The sequence below is a fragment of the Lutjanus erythropterus genome, chromosome 21, assembly GCF_056507025.1.
Source record: "Lutjanus erythropterus isolate fLutEry1 chromosome 21, fLutEry1.hap2, whole genome shotgun sequence".
Taxonomy (NCBI): domain Eukaryota; kingdom Metazoa; phylum Chordata; class Actinopteri; order Lutjaniformes; family Lutjanidae; genus Lutjanus; species Lutjanus erythropterus.
Window position 1 is genome coordinate 22,696,320 of NC_139337.1, and position 22,497 is coordinate 22,718,816.

Here is a 22,497-nt window from a genome sequence, read left to right on the forward strand (position 1 = left end):
GTACTGCAGGTACAATACTTTTGAAGCTAAGATCCCATCTTATCAATCACCCACACATAACAGATGACCTACATTATTCTGAGCATCTGCATTTGCATTTTTTAAATCATGTATTCTACCTGATCATTCTCCAAAACCAGCAAATTTTAGTGGATTTACCCACAGTAACAGCTGTACAAGTGGCTGCAAACTGAAGACACGATGCCACTGAAAACCTAAAGGCACTTGCAGCTCCTCTTGTATTTATACATCGCCATCTAGTGGCAAAATGTGGTGGCTGAAAAAATGTCTGAGGATACAGAATGATGTAACAAATACTGGAAACACATCAGTGGTTTCATAATATCCTGTTCAGCAAATTCAGATAAAATTGATGAAGACCTGTTGTGTCTTGAAGGGACCGTTCAACCAAAATCAAAAACACATTCTTCCTCAGGCCTGTTGTGCTTTTTATCCATCCCACTCAGCACAGAAATGTCCAGAAGATGTTTTTTGAACATCTTGTTGTACGTTGAAAAGACATTCCCAGAGGAGCTGGAATTAAAGTTTTGATGTCCAGTGTTGACATCCACAGGAATTTTAGCCCATTTGTTTAGTCACAAGTGTAAATGTTTAATTAATCTCATGTCTATTTGCTGCACCTGTCTTGCATCCAAAAATCTCCTTGAACTGCATGTCAGTGTCAAAGACAGGTCATATTCAGATGTCCACATACCTTATTTGCACATCATGCAGACAGATATGATCCCAGACTGACCAGTGCAAATAGACATGATCTGCACATCTGGCAGATGTCTCATATTTGTTGGAATCTAGACTGTTTTGGTGTAAGTTGCAGAGATTTTGAGATATTGGCCTTTATATTATTCTCTGAGCTGGTGCACCTTCCATCTGTGCAGTGATACGGTGTAGTTCATTAGAAGGAAAGAAGTTCCTACATGAAACTGCTCACAACGAGGTCTGTGGATTATCTCGAGCAACTGGGTCATTTGAGAGAAGGCAGACATTTGACACTGATATCTTCACAATTCTGCAACTCGAACCCAACTCTGCAAAACAGTCTAGACGGGTAAATCGTGCTACAGGTAAGAGGAAAAACATGCATTTTTGATTGTGGGGTAAACTATCAATTTAATAATGACAGTGAAATGAGACTTCCTCAGAAAGTCGTCTGCATGCCCTCAGCTCAGCCAATAAAAATAATGAGCTGAAACAATGAATTAATATCATGCCTCTATTATGTGTTTTTAGTGCAAATACCATCAATGCACTGTATCTTTCATGCCATGACTCTGCTGTGCGCTCATTCAGTTTCAAGTAAGAGTTGAACATTTGCTGGTGACATGTTCAGATAAACCTGAAACAACAGACGTTGTGCTGTTTCTTGCCTCAGATACCTGAACTCCAGATCAAGTAACTGGATCAGGATTAGGTAGTCTGCACTATATTTGGGGCTGTCTTTAGTTTACACACATTTCTACTGGGTGTCATTAGAAGAGCTAATTTTAGATTTTGCTTTCATGCAGTTTCTCAGGCAGAGCCTCCACGAAACCAAGACCAGTACAGATTATTACCTGTATCCTTTGTATCAGTGTCAGGACAACTACTGTAACTGGAGCTGTGATCCTTCCTAAACATCAGGGCACCTCAAAAATATATATTTATGGTCAGAGCAATTACAGAATTGCTGGTTATGACAGGAAGTGTGGGTCTGTTTACGGAAACTATGGTTTTGTCCAACCAATAGTACAAACCCCAAATAAATTAAAGTCACTAACAGGAAAAGAAACAAATACGTTTTTTCCTAAACTGATGCCAGTATTGGAAAGGCCTCCAGTACAGCCCCATGTTGTTCATTAGTACCAAAACACGTTGCTATACAGCTGATAACAAATAATAATAATATATAAATGCACTGGTATTTCACTGGTAGGCAAAGTTCAAGTATCTGAATCATACTGGGAGGCAAAAAATGTTATCAGAAAATCTCTAAAGGTGTTTTCATAGTAGATAGAAATTTAAGTTTGATCGTTCCCCAAGTGGAAACTGGCATGAAAAGATTTAAGTATGACAAATACTCAGGTACAGTACTTGAGTAAATGTATTTAGTTACAGTTAATGAATTTAGTTTAGTATATGAACTTGAAAAAAATATTATATAACAAGATGTTTTTCACATTCTAACAAATAATTTCACATTATAACATGATAATTTCATAATTAATAAATTATCAATTTCATGATAATTTTATTAAATACTTTGATTAGTTATCTGCAGAACTCTAAGGTCCGTTATTTCTGTATAACAGACTGTTGGTTTGTATTATAGACTATTGCTCTGACTAACAGACTGTTATATGCACACAGTTCTGATCAGGGACCAAGTCATTTTTAAATCAATAATTTATGAACAATTAATGATTTTTTTTTTTTTTTAAGTAAGTACACATGTCATTTGCAAGATAATGTACAGTGATTATTGCATTTTAAGAGTCCTGCTTACTACCCAGGCTTGGTTATAACAAAAAAGTTTCTTATTATCACGTGATACGTTTGTATGTTGTAATTACGTAGAAATATGTTGTAATAACAATTCAAACATTTTTTTTCTGGCATGACAGTGCTGCAATAACATGTTAAGAATGCAGAACTGATAATGGTACCAGTTTTATTATGACAGGCACACGGACTTTATAACCACCGTCTGTGGCCCACCGGCAGGCCACGCACTTGTTGCAGCAGTAGTCCCGCGAGAGAGCTGGAGCCGTGGTTGGATAGATGGATGGATGACCCTGCTGCTCCCTCCCTACCAGCCCCAGCTGTCAGCTCCCCCTCCTGACTTCCCCACCCTGCCCCCGGTACCATGGCGTCCAGCGAGGAGGACGGCACGGTTGAGGAGAAGGAAAACAACAACAAGAAGAGAACGAAAAGCGCCCTCGCCACCGCATGGCTCACCTTCTACAACATCGCCATGACCGCCGGGTACGTGCCCAATTCCGCCCCCGTCGCCTATTAATAAGAAAAGCCTTTAAGTTAGCCGCTCCCTAAAAAACTGAAGCGTGTGTTGCTGTTTATAGAGCTGTGTGTGTGTGTGTGTGTGCGTGCGTGCGTGTGCGTCCTGCCGAAAGTGCCCGTTCAGCTCGCTCAGATTCACAGGTTCAGTGTGGCTGGGAAAAAAAAAACCTGAGTGAAGAATTTAATGTTTGAGACAAGAGATAGAAATGCCAGTATGAATGTGAGCGTTACACAATGAATGAAGTGTGTTTGGTGAAAGAGACGGGCTGGCGCTGCAGCCGTGTCCAAATAGGGCTGACTGCACGGTGTCAGCGTCAAGGCCCGCTGCGCTTCCGACAGTTGCAGTGATAAGTATAGCCGGACTGAGCGCTGACACTGGAGCTCACGACTGGGACACCGAAATGCTCAATGGGCAGATTTTTTATTGACAACATAACATTTGTGAATTGCAAAACAGAGCGCGCCGCGAACCGATCGATTTCGTCTCGTGTTTGTATGATAAATTGGCAAAATCAATACTTCTCTCCTTGTGTCTGGCGGTGGCGGAATAAGTTCTCAGATCCTTTACTTAACTCAAAGTACCAATACCACAGTGTAGAATAGGTCAACTAACGATTACTGTCAGTATCGATTAATCTGCTGATCATCTTCTTGATCAATCAATTAGTTTTCTCGTCAGAAAAGGGCTAGAAAATGTTGATCAGTGTTTCTCACAGCCCAAGGTGACGATCTCAAATGTCTTGTTTGTTTGTTTGTCTTGTCTTGAAAAGCACTGCATCCTTTTCAAATCCAAATTTTACTGGAGTAAACATACAAGTATCTGCAAAAAATACATACCAAAGTAAGCGCAAAAATATACTTTAAGTACGAAAAGTACTCATTATGCAGAATGGCACATTTCAGAATAATATATTTGTAGTTATTGATACATTAATGTGTTCATTATTTTAATGTTGTGGCTGGTAAAGTTGGAACTTATTTCTTATATACTTGATATAATTGATTATCAATTGGTTTGCAATTAGTTTAATAGTTGACAACAAATTAATTAATTGCCTGATCATTGCAGCTCTAATTTACAGGAACACATTCTACCCGTGAGCAAGCATTTGGCAATAGTGATGAGGAAAAACTCAATTTTACCACACAAAAAAGCCATAGGTTCAAAATTGTGTCCATAAGTAGTAGCATAAAAATATGCAGCTAACAGTTATTTTAATTATAAATTAATCTGATGATTATTTTCACAATTAACTGATTATTTGTTTAATCAATGATGTCATAAATGCACATCATAATTTCCCAGAACCAAAAGTGACGTCTTCAGATTCCTTCTTTTGTAAAACCAACAGTCAAAAAAACCAAAGAATCTTCATTTGTTATCATAAAAGACAAAGAAAAGCAGCAAATGCTTAAATTTAAGAAGCTGCCTTTTCCTTGAAAAATGACAGAAACAACTGATTGTCAAAATAGTTGGCTAAGGACAAATTTTCTTTTCAATCAACTAAATGATTAATCAATTAATAACTGCAGCTCTGATGTAGAAATACTCTTTCGCAAGTAAGTCAAGTCAGTTTTATTTATATAGTGTCAGAAGTGATCTCAGGGCACTTTTCATAGAGAGCAGGTCTAGATCTATTTACAGAATTACCAACATGAGAAAGCACCTGGCAGCAGTGGCAGGAAAAACTCCCCTTTTAACAGGCAGAACAGCCCTACATTCAAAATTTTACTGAAATAAATATTCATGAGTATAAGCTGAAAAATATAAAAGTACAAAAAATAAAAGTAGTCATGATGCAGAACGGCCTATATATTTTTACTATATGTAACATCATGGCTTGTGAATTGTTTGTTGCATCGTTACTCTGAATCTGCAAAGTAACTTAAGGTGTCAGATAAATGTAATGGAGTAAAAAGTACTAGTATTTCCTTCTGGAATGTAGTGGAGGGGTCATGAGATAGTTACTGGGAGAGGAAAGAAGAAAAATCAAAGTTCTGCCTCAGAAATTTAGACCAATATTTTAGACTTTTCTTTTATATTATCTTATTTTATCTTATCTTTTTAGTGAAATATTGTATAATGCGATATCTTTGGGATTTAAACAGTTACTTGAATGAAACCATGTGAAATGTTTAGAAGAAAAATGTCCAATCAGCTACTCAGAGACATCTGAGACATGACATTGGAGCCAAACGAGACCAATCATTGGTTTCATTTTTAAGAAACTGCATTTTCAAAACTGATCACATGTTTCTTTTAATGTAAAACCTCAATTTGTGAATAGTCATGCACGGGTAGTGTGAATGATCATTTTTGCTCCACTTTCATTTTCACACAAACAAAAAAACAATTAAAAGTATGAAGGTGTCACATTTGTTGGCGGCAACACGTTTTCTTACATCTGGAGAACAAGATTTGTAGGTCAGGGCGTCTCTGCAGCGCTACAGTACTGTTTTTTCATACAGTTTACCTTTATCAAAAAAAAAATGCAGCTTCTGTTATTAATGCACCCATAACTGCAGTTATTTGATAAATACAGAACTGTAAACTGAAAGCAGAATGAAGAGACGGGTGACGTAACAGTTTGTTTAAAGTTTTGGATTATATTTTGGTACTAATGCCCAGAGCTCAGGAACACTCTGTTACATCTACTCAGAAATTTTTTAAAGCCTTAATTAAGGAATATAGAGATTTTTGCATCAGTTGGCTGTTGTTGACCTCATTCACCCCAAAGCTGCATAATAAGACACATGTTCATTGTTGGATGTTAACTGTGATCATCTGTTTATGATATCTCGTCATAAAGGAGAACTGTAGAGGAAGTGGATTAAATCAGAGAACGATTTTCACCTTGAAAAATAAAACTGCAAAAATGGATGCACACTAATATGTTGCACAATACCCATAAATGTTGGACAGTTAGCATGTAAATAAAACTTACGCAAGCATCACTTTGAAGCAGACATTATAAGATTGAAATTGCAAGGACTAATGCAGAGTCACCTTAACTTTTGTTGAACAGTGTCATGAACTCTAAGAAGATGTACATTTTTTGTAATAATGACACATCCGGTCAAATGTCAAATTTAAAAGTGCTACAGTTCTGTGTTTCTGTCTTTCACCATCTCAAAACCATGATTTTTTCAACGTAATTATTCCTTTTTATTATGTTTTATCAAGTCAGTCATCACCCGTAAACATTTCTTGTCATATAACTTGCACATTTTGTTGATTTACAATATGAGGAAGCACCGGAGCAGCCAGATATTCTGTGCACGCCTAAAAACTGTCCTCACACGGTGTTGATGCTACACTTGGTCTCCTAACTGAAACAAGATTATACAGTATGTATGTGAGGGAATTGATTTTGAAAACTTAATTAGGATTATTACTATTTGTATTTGCTATAATTTGCTGTAAAGGCTGGAGAAAGCTGATGATTTTTCTGCTCACACTTAGTAATTATGTAATATTATTATTATGGTGTAATATTATGTAATATTGCCTGTTGTTTGTGCTGCAGGTGGCTGGTTTTGGCCATGGCGATGATGCGCTTCTACATCCAGAAAGGCACACACAAGGGTCTGTACAGAAGTATAGCAAGGACACTCAAGTTTTTCCAGACCTTTGCGTTAGTTGAGGTAAGAATTTGAGGAGAACAGTGCTTGCTTTCAGATCATAATCAACTTACATGTTATTATCGATGAGGTAAATTAACTTTTTTGTATGTATTTTGTCTTGCAGGTGGGACATTGTGCCATCGGTACGTGATATTTTGTGTTAATGGCTTATGATTTGTGTTAAAATGTGAACATATATGCTCCAACACGTCCGCAGCTATAAGCAGTTTTATGTTCTCCGGCTCTGCTGCAGGAATCGTGAGGACTTCTGTGATTGTGACTGGGGTGCAAGTGTGTTCACGGATTTTCATGGTTTGGTTCATCACCAACAGCATCAGACAGGTGACTGTCACAGCACAACACAGAGCCTGCTGCTACTGTATGTTTTTTACTTTTCACTGTACACACAAATGAAAAATAACATCAAAGGTAAAGGAGATGGAAGAATTTAGATTGACCTCCACACATACAGTGAATATAGTGATAATATTCTGTAAGAAAAGATTCTCAGAGACCAGGTTACACCGACAAAGATTAAATTAATCCAAGATTAGTTCTTATCAGAGTTTAGTAAAACTAGATAACCAGATTTAAAATTAACATCTCTTCCTTTCTCTGTATATTTGCCGCTTTTTCTGTCCTAAATGAAGATCCAGAGCGAAGAAAGCGTAATCCTATTCCTGGTTGTGTGGACGATGACAGAGATTACCAGATATTCCTACTACACATTCAACCTGCTCCACCACCTGCCGTACTTCATCAAATGGGCCAGGTGGAGATGCCATTACTCGGTGGCCGGGATGAGCTTGAATTGTCATTACCGTGTCGGACATTGTGTCTGAGCATGTCGGCTCTGATCTGGCCATCTCACCTCTGGCATGCTTCCCTCCCCGGGCCTAGACCGGCTTTACATCAGGAAGTAGTGCAGCCGTTTGTGTATTAAGTATCGCCTGGCTCACACAGAGAGGAGAAGCATGTGTGTGTTTATTGATTAGCACCTCATTAGCTTTTCTGTGGGCGAACTGACCACTAACATTGTGCTCTGACAATACTGATGATTCAGAACAGAGGTTACAGAAGATAAGCTGAGATTTAGAGCTGTTTTATCAAAGATTTATTCATCTTATCTAACTGTAAAGGAATGAATCTCTTTATGTTTGTCTTTTGATTTTCTTGACAACTGTTCATCTGATTGACTTTGCGGATGCATTGCTGACGACCCAAGGGAGTGCAGTGTTGAATTTGGTGCAATTTGGCCTGTAATTTTTGAGCTGTAAGTCATCAAAAATCTTTCTTTTTCCTGAATTCCAGACAGATCTATCCCTATAAGCCACACCTGTTTGAGTCTCAGTCAGTTTTCCGACATTTTGAATTTGATTGTTTGCTATTCCTCCTACAAATTTTGAGCAATCTTCACCAAATTTGGTACAGAACATCTCTGGACCAAGCTGGAAAAAGTTATTTTCCTGGACCCCTGATATTCTGTACAGTTTTACTATAGTCGGCCCTCGAATTCCACTCAAATGCTTTGGGAATATATTATACGATAAAAAATGTCATAGCTCCTGAATGCTTTGTGCTATTGCAACCACATTTGGTGGACAAGTGTAGATACGATACCTAAGTGGCTATGACAAATATAATGTCATTTGGTCAATAGGTGACACTGCAGGAGCATCATCTAATTAAAAAGGAAGGAATCTGTCTGTCTGTATGAGTGTATGGTTGTCCTTCACATATCCCAGGAACTGTTCATTCAATTGACTTCACACTTGATGGGATCATTGCTGAGTAGCCAAGGGAGTGCAGTGTTGAGTGTAAAGTTGATCAGATGAGCAGTTTTCAACAATACTGCAAGCTAGACCTCCAGTGGCGAAGAAATCTGTGTGCACACTCTCTGAACGGACCCAGAATAGATTTGAAAATATAATTAAACATGATGTATAATGCGGTATGTTTTTCCTAACATACAGTTTGTAACTCGTTCTAACAAACTGTTAAAAAACATAATTTCTGGAAACGTTAGCAAGCAAAGAAGTATTGTTTTACATCAGAAGCCTTAGAGGAGCAATATGTAAGACCCTAGTGTTAAAAATGAGTACTGCAGTCGTAATAGTGAGTTGGAGCCATAGATTGAAGCCCTATTTGATATACAATATATGGTTGAAGCCCTCGCCCCTTCCTCCACTCAGGCAGGTCAATTTAGCATGTATCCTTAATCTCTGATGGTCATTTTATGATTTACCACATTAAATTTATTACATATTTCTCCTTTAATTGGTAGTGCAGAAAAAATTTAAACAACTGCATTGATTATCTGTGAAACGTGACGACGATCAACACATTTCTCAGCTCTGGAGTGACATAATGCCTGCCCGCCTGTCTACTACTGTATGAAGAGCAGTTGTGACGTGGCAGTCTGGCCTTACGTGTCCCTCTGCTACAGTAGCTCAGCTGAAATTGGAGTCCTCGCCGGGAACGTCAGCTGTACACATTGATAGCCGTCCAACACACAGGCTTGGCATCTTACAGCCCAGAGACAGCTTCAGAATACTGAAGTTTACATATTACATCAACTCGTTTACAAGGTGAGACATTGTTCTGTCTCGGGGTTACCACAGTCGGCAAAAGATCCATTTTTCCGCGCCTTCTGTGTGTCATGTAATCATCAGGAGAGAATGCAGCTTTGTGCCAATCACTCTTTTGTCCTGGGTGTTGATTCTCATGCATTGAATGCCTCTCTCTTCCTCCCTGCCCCCCCCCGCCCCGCGCTTGCTTCACGTCTTTCTTTAAGCATGGAGGAGACGCCAGGCCCCCGGGAGAGGGGCTCATGTTCAGCTGCTCCTGTTTTTAAGACCATCTGTTTTGGTCATGGAATGTTCACCCAACATTTCTCTCACATCCGCTGAGACGCTCCCCCGAGCCTTTGCTGTGGTCTCGACTAAATGCAGGATCTCTGCGGCCCCTGAGTCATGGCATACACCGTACGAGAGGGGCCATGTGTCGCCTCAGAGGGAGGCAGGCCATCTCACACTCATGTGAAGTGACAGGCGGTTGTAGTAGACAGTTAGTGAATAATTTAGCAGTGGTTCTCCACACTTACCTCTGAGAGATGGTGTCCACTAGATCTGGACAGATAACATGCAAGTGAAACCACATACTATACACAAGGGAAAAAAATCCATGCAACACTTTAGCGTCAAACAAAGATTTTATGGATTATGCATTTTGTTGATTGTTGAACTCGTCCTTGAAACTTTGCATTTGAGTGCAGCTTCTGTTTGTTGAGTGACTTTCTGTGTTTGGGCATCTAAGCATGTGTGTGATTTAACATCCGTAAACGAGTGTTTGCTGCTGAATGTTAAAATCGATGTTTTCACTCCCCAGATACAACCTCTTCATCGTCTTGTACCCTCTGGGAGTGGTCGGAGAACTGATGACCATTTATGCTGCTTTGCCGTTCGTACGCAGATCCGGAATGTACTCCATGAGGCTCCCCAACGTGTATAACGTGTCCTTCGACTATTACTACTGCCTCATCGTCGTCATGCTGTCCTACATCCCACGTAAGCATGAACATTTTAAATCCTACGCTGCACTGTTTGATAAAACACGTGGAGGAGGATGACTCTGTTGTGGAGATCACTGGTCAGATTATGATGCTAATGGCCTGTTATTTCATAATAATGATAATTAACATGTCAAGTGAGCTGTTAACATCCCACAGTAGATAATGACTGAATTAATAAATCTACATGATTAAGTCTGATGCCATGTTGTTGATGTGATCATCACAGAATGACTTTCTACTGAGGATTCACTTCATCTTCCACTACATGAGGCTTTATAGAAAGCTACAGTCTCCTGCAGTGTTATGACAGCTGCTCAAATGGTCTGAAATATTGTTCATTTTATCAGCTTTTTGTCATGTAGTCTCAGTCTTGTGTCAAATGTTTTTGTTAAAAAGTTTAAAACTCACCCTGTTTTTCTTTAGTCAAGTTAGCTCAGGATGTTTCAGTCTTATCTTTGTCATCTTTTGTGGGTTTTATTTGTCATCACATTAAACTGAGCATTTCAGTCGAGCTAGTCTTGCCATTTTAAGTCAAAATTATTTCACATTATTTCACAGATTTTATCTTATCGTTATCTGATGAAAAACACAGCAACACAGCCTACATAATGTCACACCACCGCCTTACCCCTCTGATGAAGCGATGCATTTATTTTTTCTCACCCACATTATGACGAAAATGGGCCCAAATATCACCTTGTCTCTTTCTCCTAAGCCCTCTTATTGTCATTGTTAATGTTAATTTGCTTCCTGTAAAATAGTTGAAAGTCATTCTGCTGGTGTGTTTTGTATCCTCCTGTTTGTCAGTGAAAATGACAAGAAACTTATTTTTAAAGTTTTGAGAGTGAAATTGTTTCCAATTCTTGCTCGATGCACGACTTCAGGTGCTCAACAGTCCAGGGCCTCCATTGTCGTGTTTTGTGCTTCATAATGCACCACACAGTTTCAGTGAGAGACAGGTCTGGACTGCAGGCAGGTCAGTCTAGTACCTGAACTCTTTTACTACAGAGCCACGCTGTTGAACCACGTGCAGAATGTGTCTTGGCATCAACTTGCTGAAATAAACAGGAATGTCTCTGAAAAAGATGTTGTCCAGAAGGCAGCAGATGTTGCTCCAAAATCTGTATGTACCTTTCATCAATGCATCAATGGGGCCTTTGCAGATGTGACTATTACCCATGATGCCATGGGCACTAACACACCCCCATACCATCACAGATGCTGGCTTTTGAAGCTAGCGCTGGTAACAATCTGGATCGCCTTTTTCCTCTTTAACCTGGAGGTCATGAGGCCTGTGATTTACAAAAAATCTGAAATGTGGACTCATCAAACTACAGAACACTTTTCCACTATTTCAGATGAGCTCTGGCTCAGAGACGTCTGCAGCGTTTCTGGATGTTGTTGATATATGGATTCCTCTTTGCATAGTAGAGTCTTAACTTGCATTTGTAGATGCAGCGACAATTATGTGCATTTTTAATAGAGTTTTTAATGCAGTGCCAACTAAGGGGTCCAAGATTATGGGTATTCGATGTTGGTTTTCAGCTTTGCTCCTTACATGCAGAGATTTCTCTTGATTCTCTAAATCTTTTAATGATATTATGGATTGTAGATGGTGAAACCCCTAAATTCCTTGCAGTTTTGTGTTCAGAAATGTTCTTAAACTGTTGGACCCTCTGCCCACAGAGTTTTAAAGTGGTGAACCTCACCCCATCCATGCTTGTGAACGAATGAGCCTTTCAGGGATGCCGCTTCCATATCCAATCATGTTACCAATTAATTGGTATTTTGAGCTTTCCGCAACTTTCCCAGTCTTTTGTTGCCCTTGTACCAACTTTTTTAAAACATGTTGCAGGCATCAAATTCAGATTGAGTGCATATTTACAAAAAAAAAAAAAAACTTTTTTGGGATTGTGCTTCTACAAAAGTGATTGATCTTGTTTATTTCTTTTTTTTTCCAGTGTTTCCTCAGCTGTACTTACACATGCTGCGGCAGAGGAGAAGGGTGCTTCATGGAGAGGTCATAGTAGAGAAAGATGACTAGATGAGCAACAACCTCGTGCCTTCGTTTGAGCCAGCCCCGCCTCCACATCACCCTCACCTCCCCCACTTCATCTCCACCTCATCTTTAGCACCATCGGCCGTTACCTTCTGCACTGCGCGGGACTGGAAAGAGCCACGCAGATGACGACCTGTCTGACGAGAGCTGCAGCCAGTGATAGTTAGGAAGAAAGGAGCAATAATAACTGATCCTAAGTATTTATTTGCAGGATTAACTCCTGTCTGAGTGGTAATATTGGAAACATGTTTACAGTCCCAGTGTTGCTGGAGCTTGAGACAGAAGCCTGACATTGTGTCCGAGTTCACCCACCAGCCTTATTGCACCTTGCTGCACTGAAAAAACATGAGCCACCCACCTGTCTGAAGGAGAATAAGGCAAATGAGAGGCTTCCAGAGAAATGTGAAATGAAACATGGGAGGAAGATTGTAAGTTGTGTCTCCTGAGTCGCCCCCACTTCAACCCCCCCAACCTACACAATTGGCGGTTTTATTCTTTTTTAAGTGTATCGCACCACGGTGATTTTATACAGACATAGTGTGGCTGTAACAAAACAAGGTTTCAAAAGAGAGATTATCCATAGTTCTATCATACCTCAACAATAAATCTACATTTAGACAATATGCTGCTTCTTTTGTGTATGTTTGTTTTACCTGATGTGTAAATGGTGCGATGTGAAATGAGCAGTTAAAGGGATCATTTGGACGTTTTTAAGTGGGCTTATATGAGGTGCTTATTGATAGTCAGTGTTTTACCACTGTAGATGGTGGTTCGCACATATGGGCTGTTTTTTCGCTGGTGGTGGCAGCGGCGTGGTGACAGATGGGTTGAAATTGTATGTAGCTTGAGTATTGTGTTTCATAGAAGATCTGGATTGAACTTGGGTGAGAGTATCTGCTGTCCACGGTTACTGTATGAAAAGCTCCTCCTTTAATTCATGACATGCCTGCAGTATCTGAAGGCAGCAGGACTGATATGTTGATAAATCCACAGCTGCTGAGAAGTGCTGCGTCAGAGTGCAGCGCTGTTACACACGGCCTGAAAATCACCTGAAAACAACACCAGGCTGCCACAGTATAACCATACAGACTTGTACATACATCAGACTGGTTGGTTGTAACTCCTTATGTAGTTTTCTTTATGAAGGAGACATCTAGTCATCAGGGCTCATCATAGCCTCATCGTTTCCAACTCTCTTTTTAACAAAATAGCTAATGCTACGGGAGTTTCCCTTGTTGCTGGGTATGCCCCCAGTTTGGAGAACACAGAACAACATTTTACTTTGCAGAACATGGGAGTTGCTGGTTTACCACTGCCTTGAATATTTAGTTTGTTTGTGTTATTGTGTGACTTTGGTGAGTCTGAACTAACGTTTTAAAACACCAAAGTCACACAATAACACCAACAAACTGACAGATTGAGGCAGTGGTCGACCAGTAACTCCCGTGTTCTGCAAACTAAAATGACTGATTTCACCTATGGAGTTTGGTTGGTTTGAAATATTGATTTTTATAGGTGGCTGAAATACCTTTTGTTTCTGACCCTGTCCACAGCAGTACATTGCTGAGCTTCCTACACCGGGACTCCTGCTGCTTCTCCAAACTGAGGGCATGTTGATATCTATCTAATGTAGGAAATACAACTATGGATAAGTGCCTCATACAATCCCACTACAAATAATCTGAATTATCCCTTTAATAATAAGCATGTTTCTTAAAGATAATGTGTTCCCAAACTGTATCACTTAGAGCAAGCACAGCTCAAACTTAACATTTTGTCTGCTTGGCTCAGCTCCTGCATTCTTTTATGTTGCTTTGATGTTTATTGTGTCAAATTAATTTGCAAAGAGTGCATCTTAAACTAATTTGAGTCGTCCAAAGAAAGCAGCTTTCTCTGTAGACCGCTTTTTCGTGAGCACTCGCAGTCTTCAATCGCTGTTGTGTTTGTTTTTTAACATAAGGAATCTCATGTTCGTGTTGATAGACCGGCCCACTAAAGGTGCTATTCTGACATCATTTCAAACTTCTGTGCAGCTGAAGAAGAGACTGATTGACCTAAAGTAGGAAAGCAGGATGTGAAATGATTGAGCAGAAATGTTAGTCAATGTACTGCATATTGTAGCCCATGATTATCTAAGAAAATCAACACTCTTTTCCTATAATCTGGGTTAGAACGGAGAAAAACAACAAAAGTCAATGTCAAGTTATTTTTCAAGAAACAACAACAATAGAAATGTGAAAATACCTTTTTGTGCAAAAACAATAAACTAAATTCTACAATACTGTGGAGAGTTTTGTGATGACCCTCACGCTGAGACTAATCTGATACCAGATCTGTTTATCTGAGCTGCATAAAAATGTAGAAGCCAACAAATACAAACATCTGCGGGATTTTTTAGCTTTTTATTTGTGTTTCCTTCATCTTTTGTAGTGTTGCTTAAACTCAAGTGTTTTTATAACAGGAAACAGTACCTGAGTGCAGAAAATGGCACATTTTATATTTGTAGGTAGGATCCACAGATTCATATTAAAATATGTACGTCTGTAATAGTGAAAAATAAATCTCATAATTACAAAATACTGTATCATACATAGATTATTCTACTGTAAACTTGCAGTCTTGTCTGATTGTGACATTTTTCTGTATTTATGTGTAAATACTTCATTTGTTTCTACTCATATAAATGAAAATGCTATAAAGACATTCATGAGGTTAGATAAAAGGCTCCTCAAAGATAGCATATCAGCGACATTATGTTTTTTGCGCATCATTTTGCACCTTTTTATTTTAAGACATATTATGAAAAGCACTACGGTAAGTCCACTTGGCTTCATAGAATTTATAATTTCCTACAAAACTTGCATAATGAAATATACATTCAGATACTCAGTTGCACATGGAATACAGTTTTATAAAATGTATTTCAAATAACCATAAAAATATTTATATATATAAATCAGTTGGTGATTTAAAAAATACAAGTCCTCCTTCTTTGGTTGCCCTGCTGTATTGCACTTGCTGGTAAAGTTGGTTCACTCTGGAGGAGAAAGGCGTCTCTTCAGCTGCTGCAGCCCTGGGCTCATTTCAAAATTGTCCCTTTGCTCTCTCCGTACGTACGGACTCTCCATGTGCTGCTGTGTCAGTGGACCAGTGCCGCATGGGGGAAGTCTAGCTGCTCGCTGCAAGCTTCCTTCAAGAAGACGTCGCTACGATCCAGGTGATCTCGCTGCAGAAGAAAATACAGAATGGCACATTTAGGACACCTCAAAAATCAACTTTAAGATACATGTGAATAAAGACAGAAGTAGACGTACAGGTCTCCATGTCCTTCTCACAGACGTAGCTTATGAGATCTTCACAGAAGAAATCATTCCACAACCCTTCGTGGATCAGTCCAGCACAGTCTTCTCCCATTTCATGCCCGTGGCCCCAGTTGTCAGGCTGACCGGGCTTCCACTTTCTGCAGGCAAACGACAGGGGGCGATCACACATTAGATTTATGGCGTTCATACCAGAGACTGGTGGAAAACCACAGCAGTAGAAAAGAGAAAGAAAGAGAAACTACAGCAAGCTGATGTTTGATCATCTGATTTCTTTGGCAGATTTAAACACTTTAATTGACCACCAGTGCAGATCGAATAATTGTCCTTTATTTGCAGTGTCATGAGCTTCAGTGTTTGTCTAAATGTTGGATTTTGGCTTTTTGCTTTTGTTGTCCCGCATGCACATGTGAAAGAGAGGGTGAGCTGGCCTGACTGGACCACCCTTAATAAATCTTTTTTTTTTTAACCTTAATTTTACAAGGAATATTCTCACTGATGTTCTGACTCTCCTCTACAAAAGAGTCCTGATCAAGACAGCAGCTTCAAAACACAGGAAAAACAAACAATAGACTTAAAACAAATAGGACATGTACATTCGGTGGTCAAATAGTTCTTAATCCAGTTTACATAATCCAAACTTTAAACGACAGTGCAGGTTCAAGAAGCGATGTACATAATTTGCCCGTGTGACAAAGGTAACTACTGATATTTTCTAAAAATCTTACTGTTAATTATTTAGAAAGCCATGTCTTGATAAAACTCCTTCGGTTGATTACTTATAAGCTCATCTAAGACTTTAGTTGAAACAGAAATTTTGGCCCTCAGCTGTTAAGGTTAGAAGGATCTCCAACTTTCAATAATGGAGTGACATATTCTGCCTTCCCTATTTTACCACTTTCTATGGTTTATTTAATGTGAAAGTATTTGTTTTGTTTTGTCAGCACGAATAGAGTTTTGCATGCTGGTCAGAAAGTTGAGATTTTATTCAAGAGTTTATTTGGTGTTCTTTTATATATCTGAAAGCCCACTGCTTGTTATTATAAGTGAAAAGAAGCTCTTTGCACCACTCTGAAACAAAATATCCATCACAGCTTTCATACAGGTTCCCTGTGATAGAGGTATTTTCTGATGTGATACTGACGTGAAAGCAGGTTCAGTCCCGTCCAGCCAGCGCCAAACGTTCTCCTCCTCCCTGTCGGTCAGACCCATCCAGAAGTAACCTTTTCCAAAGGTCTGCTTCTTCAGCCATTTCTGAGGTCATATGAGGAGAGAAAAAGCACTGAGTGAAAAATAAGGACTGACCTCACACATTACACAGCGATTCCTTCCATTACATAATGATTTTAGGGGGGGGGCTTCACTCTTTAAGGGCCAAAAAACACAACCATAACTAGTCACCTGTTCCTCCACATCGTTGATGATCACTAGTGAGGCGGACGTTGATTCACAGGTTGCCTTCGCGTCATCGAAACTGTGCAGGTCTTTGGAGAAGAAGTAGCACTTGTCTCTGTAGTTTAGCCACTCATGGGGGCATCCTGTAAAACAGTGGGTGATTTAATTTGAACACAATTTGGTTTTTGGATTAAACAAGCAAAATATAAGCTACTGTGTTAATTACTTCACTTTGAAGGCGCTGGTAGTCAGATTCTGTTTCTTTTCGACAGAGCCAGGTTGGCTGTTTTCTCCTGCCTCCAGTCTTTTTGCAAAGCTAAGCTAACTGGCTGCTATCTCTAGCTTCATAATCACCATATAGATATTAAAGTAGTGTCAATACTGTCATCTATTGTGGGAATATTCTAGTAAATTTGTGCCAACCAGGGCAAAGACTGATGCTAGCTGATTTAATGCCTTACTTCAGGATTTTATGGGTAGATTCTAGTGTTAATTAGGACATTAGGACAATTATTTTCACTTTCTTATTAGGGCTGTGTATTGGCAAGAGTCTGGCAATAAGGTACATATCAAAATACAGTGCAATACAATGAAATATTTTGGGATACTCTAAGCAAAGTGATATATTGCTCTTTTTAATCTAATTTTAGGGAAACTGTCATAGTAAAGAACACACCGCTGTATGCAATCTATACAGTGTTACAAAACATAATATTGTGATACTCATGTGTATCCATATTTTGTGGATGGGACCACTTCTGTTTTTTTTTCATTACTCCTCTGTTAAAGTATTTAAAGGGTTTAAAGGTGGAGCTATAAACACTGCAGTCTGTTAACTGGACAATAGAATTGTCTCTTCTTGAGCAACAAAGGACTCAGTGCACAAACCCACCATTTTAAAATTTCCCAATGATTGCAACAAAGACTCTAAATAAATGTAATACCCAGCCACATACTGACAAGAAATAACACAATATACTCCATGTCCTCCATTGTGTTTTGTGCATGTAGGCACAGGTTGGGAACGAATTTCAAAGGTACTATACGAAAACTGTTTGGTGGAAACACAGGTTTGATGAGTGAAGTCGTACCTGGGGCCCACAGTGTAGGAGCTACTGCCTCATCCTGCAGAGACACAGGGCCATAAGGAAGTACTGGACCGCGGATTGGCACTCCTGGTTGTCCCGGAGGTCCTGGTGGCCCTGGAGGACCCACTGGTCCTGGTAGTCCCCTTGGCCCTTGCTCCCCTGCTGGTCCCATCGAGCCTCTGATACCCGGCGGGCCCTGCGCCCCCTGAGGACCAGGCTGTCCGTCTCTACCAGGCAGACCGGCGGTACCTGGCTCTCCTTTAGCTCCAGGAGGTCCGGCCCTCCCTCCTGACCCACGGGAGCCCTTGGACCCTGGGCTGCCAGGTACACCTGGCAGACCTTTTAACCCTGGCAGACCAGGTGGTCCTGGGATACCCTGTTCTCCTCGGGCTCCTCGTATACCAGGAGCACCCTTGTCCCCTTTCTCTCCCTTCTGGCCAGGCTGACCAGCTGGTCCCTGAGGTCCTTTGTCCCCTTTTGGTCCTCTGGGACCAGGAGGACCTGAAAAATGAGACATACTGTAAGATAGTGAAACAAATTGTAAAGCATTTTTTTAAACGAATGATGCTGTAGTTGCTGTACTAGTTACTGAGGGTTAGTTGAATAGATTGATATCACATTCATGTCTTTAAATTTAATGTGAAGCTACAGCCGGTAGCCAGTTAGCTTAGCTGCAACTTTGGTTTTTAACACTTTAATTTTTGTGCGAATTAAACAAACAAGATATAACATGTTAATCAATGACTTTTACAAATGCTGTTAGGTGTATTTTGTTACCTTTAAACCAGGCCAGGCTAGTTATTCCTTCATTTCTATGTCTTTGTGCTGAGCTACGCTAACTAGCTGCTGGCTGTATCTTCATAATTAGTGTACAGGCCTGAGAGTGATCTCAATCTTTTCATCTCACTCTTGAAGATCCCATGATGTTAAAATTCATGCTTTAGTGTTTTCATCACATATGTATTACACTGTACATCACTGGGGAAGGTGACTCACTGTACAGAAGCACAACTCTATAACCTTATTCACTAATTTGGTTGAAACTGCATAAAATATTTTGTGGTTTCTCCCCTGATGCTCTCTGGCTGCCCAGCCACAACTGTTGGCCTTAAGCTTACTTGTCGCTAAAGTACCTTAGCAGCCTCACAGTGAATACAGAGGATACAGTACTGAAACCACTTGCAGAGTTTCCTGATGGAAAGACTTCTTTAATGTTGCTAAAGTAACTTAGCTGCTGTTAACTCGGTTAGCCATGACCCGGCCCCAGGGTTCCAGCTGTAAACCTTGCAATAAAACCACCTCTACACTGTGGCATATTATCTCTTGTCAAACTGGTCTCTGTTGACCTTGGAGGCTGTTTTCAGTCCCGATCTAGCTCTGAAAGCTCTGTCCGGCAAGTCAGGTAATCGGACCATTCTCCTAAACAGAACATTTCATTACTACATCACACTGCAGACACACATCTCTCACCCTTTAAAATAGTGAAGTTGGTTATTAGTTGTGAGTGCTTGGTGTCCACCAGCTTCATCTCCTCCATGACAATAGAGAGGTTGCTGACCTCCTTGTCTAAACGTGATGCCAGCTCCTCTTGCTGGGACTTCAGACTGGCGGCATCTGTCCTCACATCCGTTACGGTGCTGTTGAGGTTTATCAGGAAGTCTGAGTGACGGCCGACGGTCTCCGAACACTTGCGTAAGTCGTTCAGGTTAAGGTTGATGGCGCCCAGGAGCTGCGTGGTGAAGCTGATGTTACCGGTCACGCGGTCAACACCCTGCTCTGCCTCATCCAGACGCACCTCTAGGCGGTCGAACTTGGTGGATGTGAGGTTACTAAAGTCCCTCTGCTGGTCCAAGATCTCCCTCAGGCTCTGGTCATGAGCGTCCGCCAGGCTGCTGGTGTTCTGGAGCTCGCTGGCCATCAAGGCGAGCTGTGATCCCACCTCTTCCAGGCTGTCATTGTTGGCCTTTGCAAGAACTGAGACATTACTGGCCAGGACCTGTAGGTTTTCCACCTTACTACGAAGCCACTCAGCATCAGCACGTGTCTGTCTCGCCGTCTGCTCGAGGCTCTGAAAGTCATTGCGCATTTTCTGGATGGCCTGGCTGGTGTCATCCACTGAGCGCTGCAACACGGCGATGAGGCCTCTTTGCTGGGTCTGGGTGAAGTTGAGGCTGCTGATGCTGAGCAGCGCCTGGTCCTGAAGCTTCACCTGCTGCTGGAGTTCTCTCTGCAGCCGGGCCGTGTCGTCCTGCAGACCCCCGATGATGCTGCCATAAGACTGCAGGGTGCCGTTTATAGAGTGCAAGGTGGCCGTGTTGCTATCCAACAGTCCCTGAACGGAGCCCTGGTTGTTCTGGATGTCTGAGCCAATGTTCTCCAGCTGACTCAGCTTAGCTTGATCGCTGTGAATGCGCTCCTCCACCGCAGACAGCTGCTTCTGGAGAGTCCAGATGTTGTTCTTGAAAGCCTGGATCTCTGTGGTGGTGTTCTCTGACTTCTCCCCTGCTTGATCATCTGAAGACAGAGATTTGTACAACAAATTACAAACATGTTTCAACGTCTCACTGTAGCTTTTAGTCAAATTTTAACCCAGGAACTTACCTAGCTTTTTCAAATCAGTCTCAACAGCAATTATCTTTCCTCCATAGTTTGCAATACCTTCAGACACACTGTCGACTCTTTGCACCACTGAAAGAAAAATAGGACAGGCAGGACAAAGGTTAGTCCAGACCAGAATTGCCTGCAACCACAGACATCATATATAACAGGGATCAGAGCGGAAACCAATGAAATTCATGGAGAGATACTATAAGGGATGTGTCTACATATCTCGTAGGCATGTAATAATGGTGGACTTGGTTATGGTAATCTCTTGGGTTTGACCAGATTTAGAGTGTGACAGAGGTGCAGAGACGTGGAAAAAGCGGAATTTGGAAGTTGGAGCACAGTTACATTGAGGGTGTGCGGAAGGAGGGAGAAAATAACATTGACTCAGCAAAGATGGAGTGGGTGGTCATTGACAGAAACTGTGGTTGGAGATGCATGGGGAGACACTGGCGAGGGCCCTAGGGGACAGGAAGTGACCTGGAGCGGGGGGGGTCTTCAGTAAATAGGTGGATCAAAGACAGCCCAGAGGAGACAGACGCTGTGGCAGGGAGGCTCTTCACGCCCCCACAGGCGACACCAGCGTTCATTTCCTCTGGAATGTGTCTGGGATTCCAGGGAATCAGCCCACTTCTACCACCAGCCTTGCCAGGGGGACACATCCTCTGACTGGGAACTGTTTGGGCTCCTCTGCTGGGAAGCTGCATCCCAGCTGTTTGCTCCAGCAGTTAAGTCAACAGTCCAGTCACAGGGCTTCCACCTCCGGAGGTCAAATCACCAGAAAGACAAGATGATCTGGCTTAAATCCACCCATCTCTCCAGAAGAGGACACAAGTTAAGCCTTTTATTCACGGCCTGATTAACTCTAATAGTAGCCTTAATTTTGTGGCATAATAGTTAGCCATGAGTTTATATCCCAATAATCCTGTGTATATTAAACTTGAAGCAAAACTTTGACATTGTCGGGAATAGGCTTACTTGGTTTAGTGCTGAGAGTTAGATGAGAAGATGATACATCTGCCTGAGGTGTAGATTTGGGTCACATGACTTGGACTTGAGCCAGACTCAAGACACAAAGTTGATGACTTTAGACTCAACTTGATAAAATAAAAAACTCAACTTGGACTTCAACATTAATGATAACAAAGGCATTTTTGTTATCTTTGGGATCAAACCACAAGGTGGTGAACAATAATTGCATTAGTTATTTAAAAAATGAAAAGAAAAAAAAAGTTTTGGTTTTATCATGGTTTTTTTGGGCACAGTGAGAATTACCTGCAAATTGTGAGACTAATTAAATGCCAGGTGGGAACACTACTTCTCGCTCTTTAACAAAAGCAACCAACCAACCAAACAAACAAATATTGATTTGAAAATGTTGATAATCATGGCAACAGTAGCTTTGAAGCTTCAAACCATTCGAGCTAGCCCCAAACAGCTAGCTGCTCCCTGCCTGAATGCTAAGCTATGCTAACTATTGTCTGTCTCCAGCTTTACATTTACCCTACTGATAAGAGAGTGGTATTGATCTCTCTGTGAGAAAGTGTTTAATTCTCAAAATGTCAAATAATTCCTTTAGCTCAAAGACTTCATAAAAAAAATAATCCTATTCTTCAGTTCCAAGACTGCAAATAGAGAAGAACTTTTATTGTTATGGAAATAAATTGCAGAGGTACCTCAGAGAAATTGACTCTGAAATGTTTGGGAAACTTTAAATTGGAAAATGAATGTTTAACCAATATGGTCAAAGCTGTTTTTTGTTTCCTGTCTTCACTCAGTTTGACATCTTAGAAACATACCTAAAGTTGTCTCATGGAACAA

General features: G+C 40.7%; 2 protein-coding genes across 2 annotated transcripts in view; one reads left to right on the forward strand and one right to left on the reverse strand.

Moving 5' to 3' along the window:
* The first annotated feature begins 2,760 nt into the window (after positions 1-2,760).
* hacd1 (3-hydroxyacyl-CoA dehydratase 1) lies at positions 2,761-12,892 on the forward strand. Its single transcript, XM_084747714.1, has 7 exons — positions 2,761-2,982; positions 6,543-6,660; positions 6,764-6,782; positions 6,893-6,981; positions 7,290-7,411; positions 10,027-10,205; positions 12,172-12,892. The coding sequence occupies exons 1-7, from the start codon at positions 2,864-2,866 to the stop codon at positions 12,252-12,254; spliced, it is 729 nt and encodes a 242-aa protein (XP_084603840.1). The 5' UTR covers positions 2,761-2,863; the 3' UTR covers positions 12,255-12,892.
* Positions 12,893-14,652: 1,760 nt separating this feature from the next.
* The window catches only part of LOC146307663 (collectin-12-like), a 42,727-nt gene continuing 34,882 nt past the window's right edge, over positions 14,653-22,497 (reverse strand). The window contains exons 4-10 of the mRNA XM_084747495.1: positions 20,674-20,760; positions 19,543-20,586; positions 18,076-18,573; positions 16,991-17,127; positions 16,734-16,843; positions 15,584-15,729; positions 14,653-15,495 (exon numbers count right to left, since the gene is read on the reverse strand). Coding sequence (XP_084603621.1) covers positions 15,476-15,495; positions 15,584-15,729; positions 16,734-16,843; positions 16,991-17,127; positions 18,076-18,573; positions 19,543-20,586; positions 20,674-20,760 — 2,042 coding nt within the window. The 3' untranslated portion in view covers positions 14,653-15,475. The remainder of the gene's footprint in view (positions 15,496-15,583; positions 15,730-16,733; positions 16,844-16,990; positions 17,128-18,075; positions 18,574-19,542; positions 20,587-20,673; positions 20,761-22,497) is intronic.

Bases quoted from the DNA above. Each gene is read 5' to 3' on its own strand.
- hacd1 (XM_084747714.1), top strand. From the start codon at position 2,864: ATGGCGTCCAGCGAGGAGGACGGCACGGTTGAGGAGAAGGAAAACAAC. The intron at 6,982-7,289 runs GTGACTGTCACA...TCCTAAATGAAG, and splicing joins TCACCAACAGCATCAGACAG to ATCCAGAGCGAAGAAAGCGT. The intron at 7,412-10,026 runs GTGGAGATGCCA...TTCACTCCCCAG, and splicing joins TACTTCATCAAATGGGCCAG to ATACAACCTCTTCATCGTCT.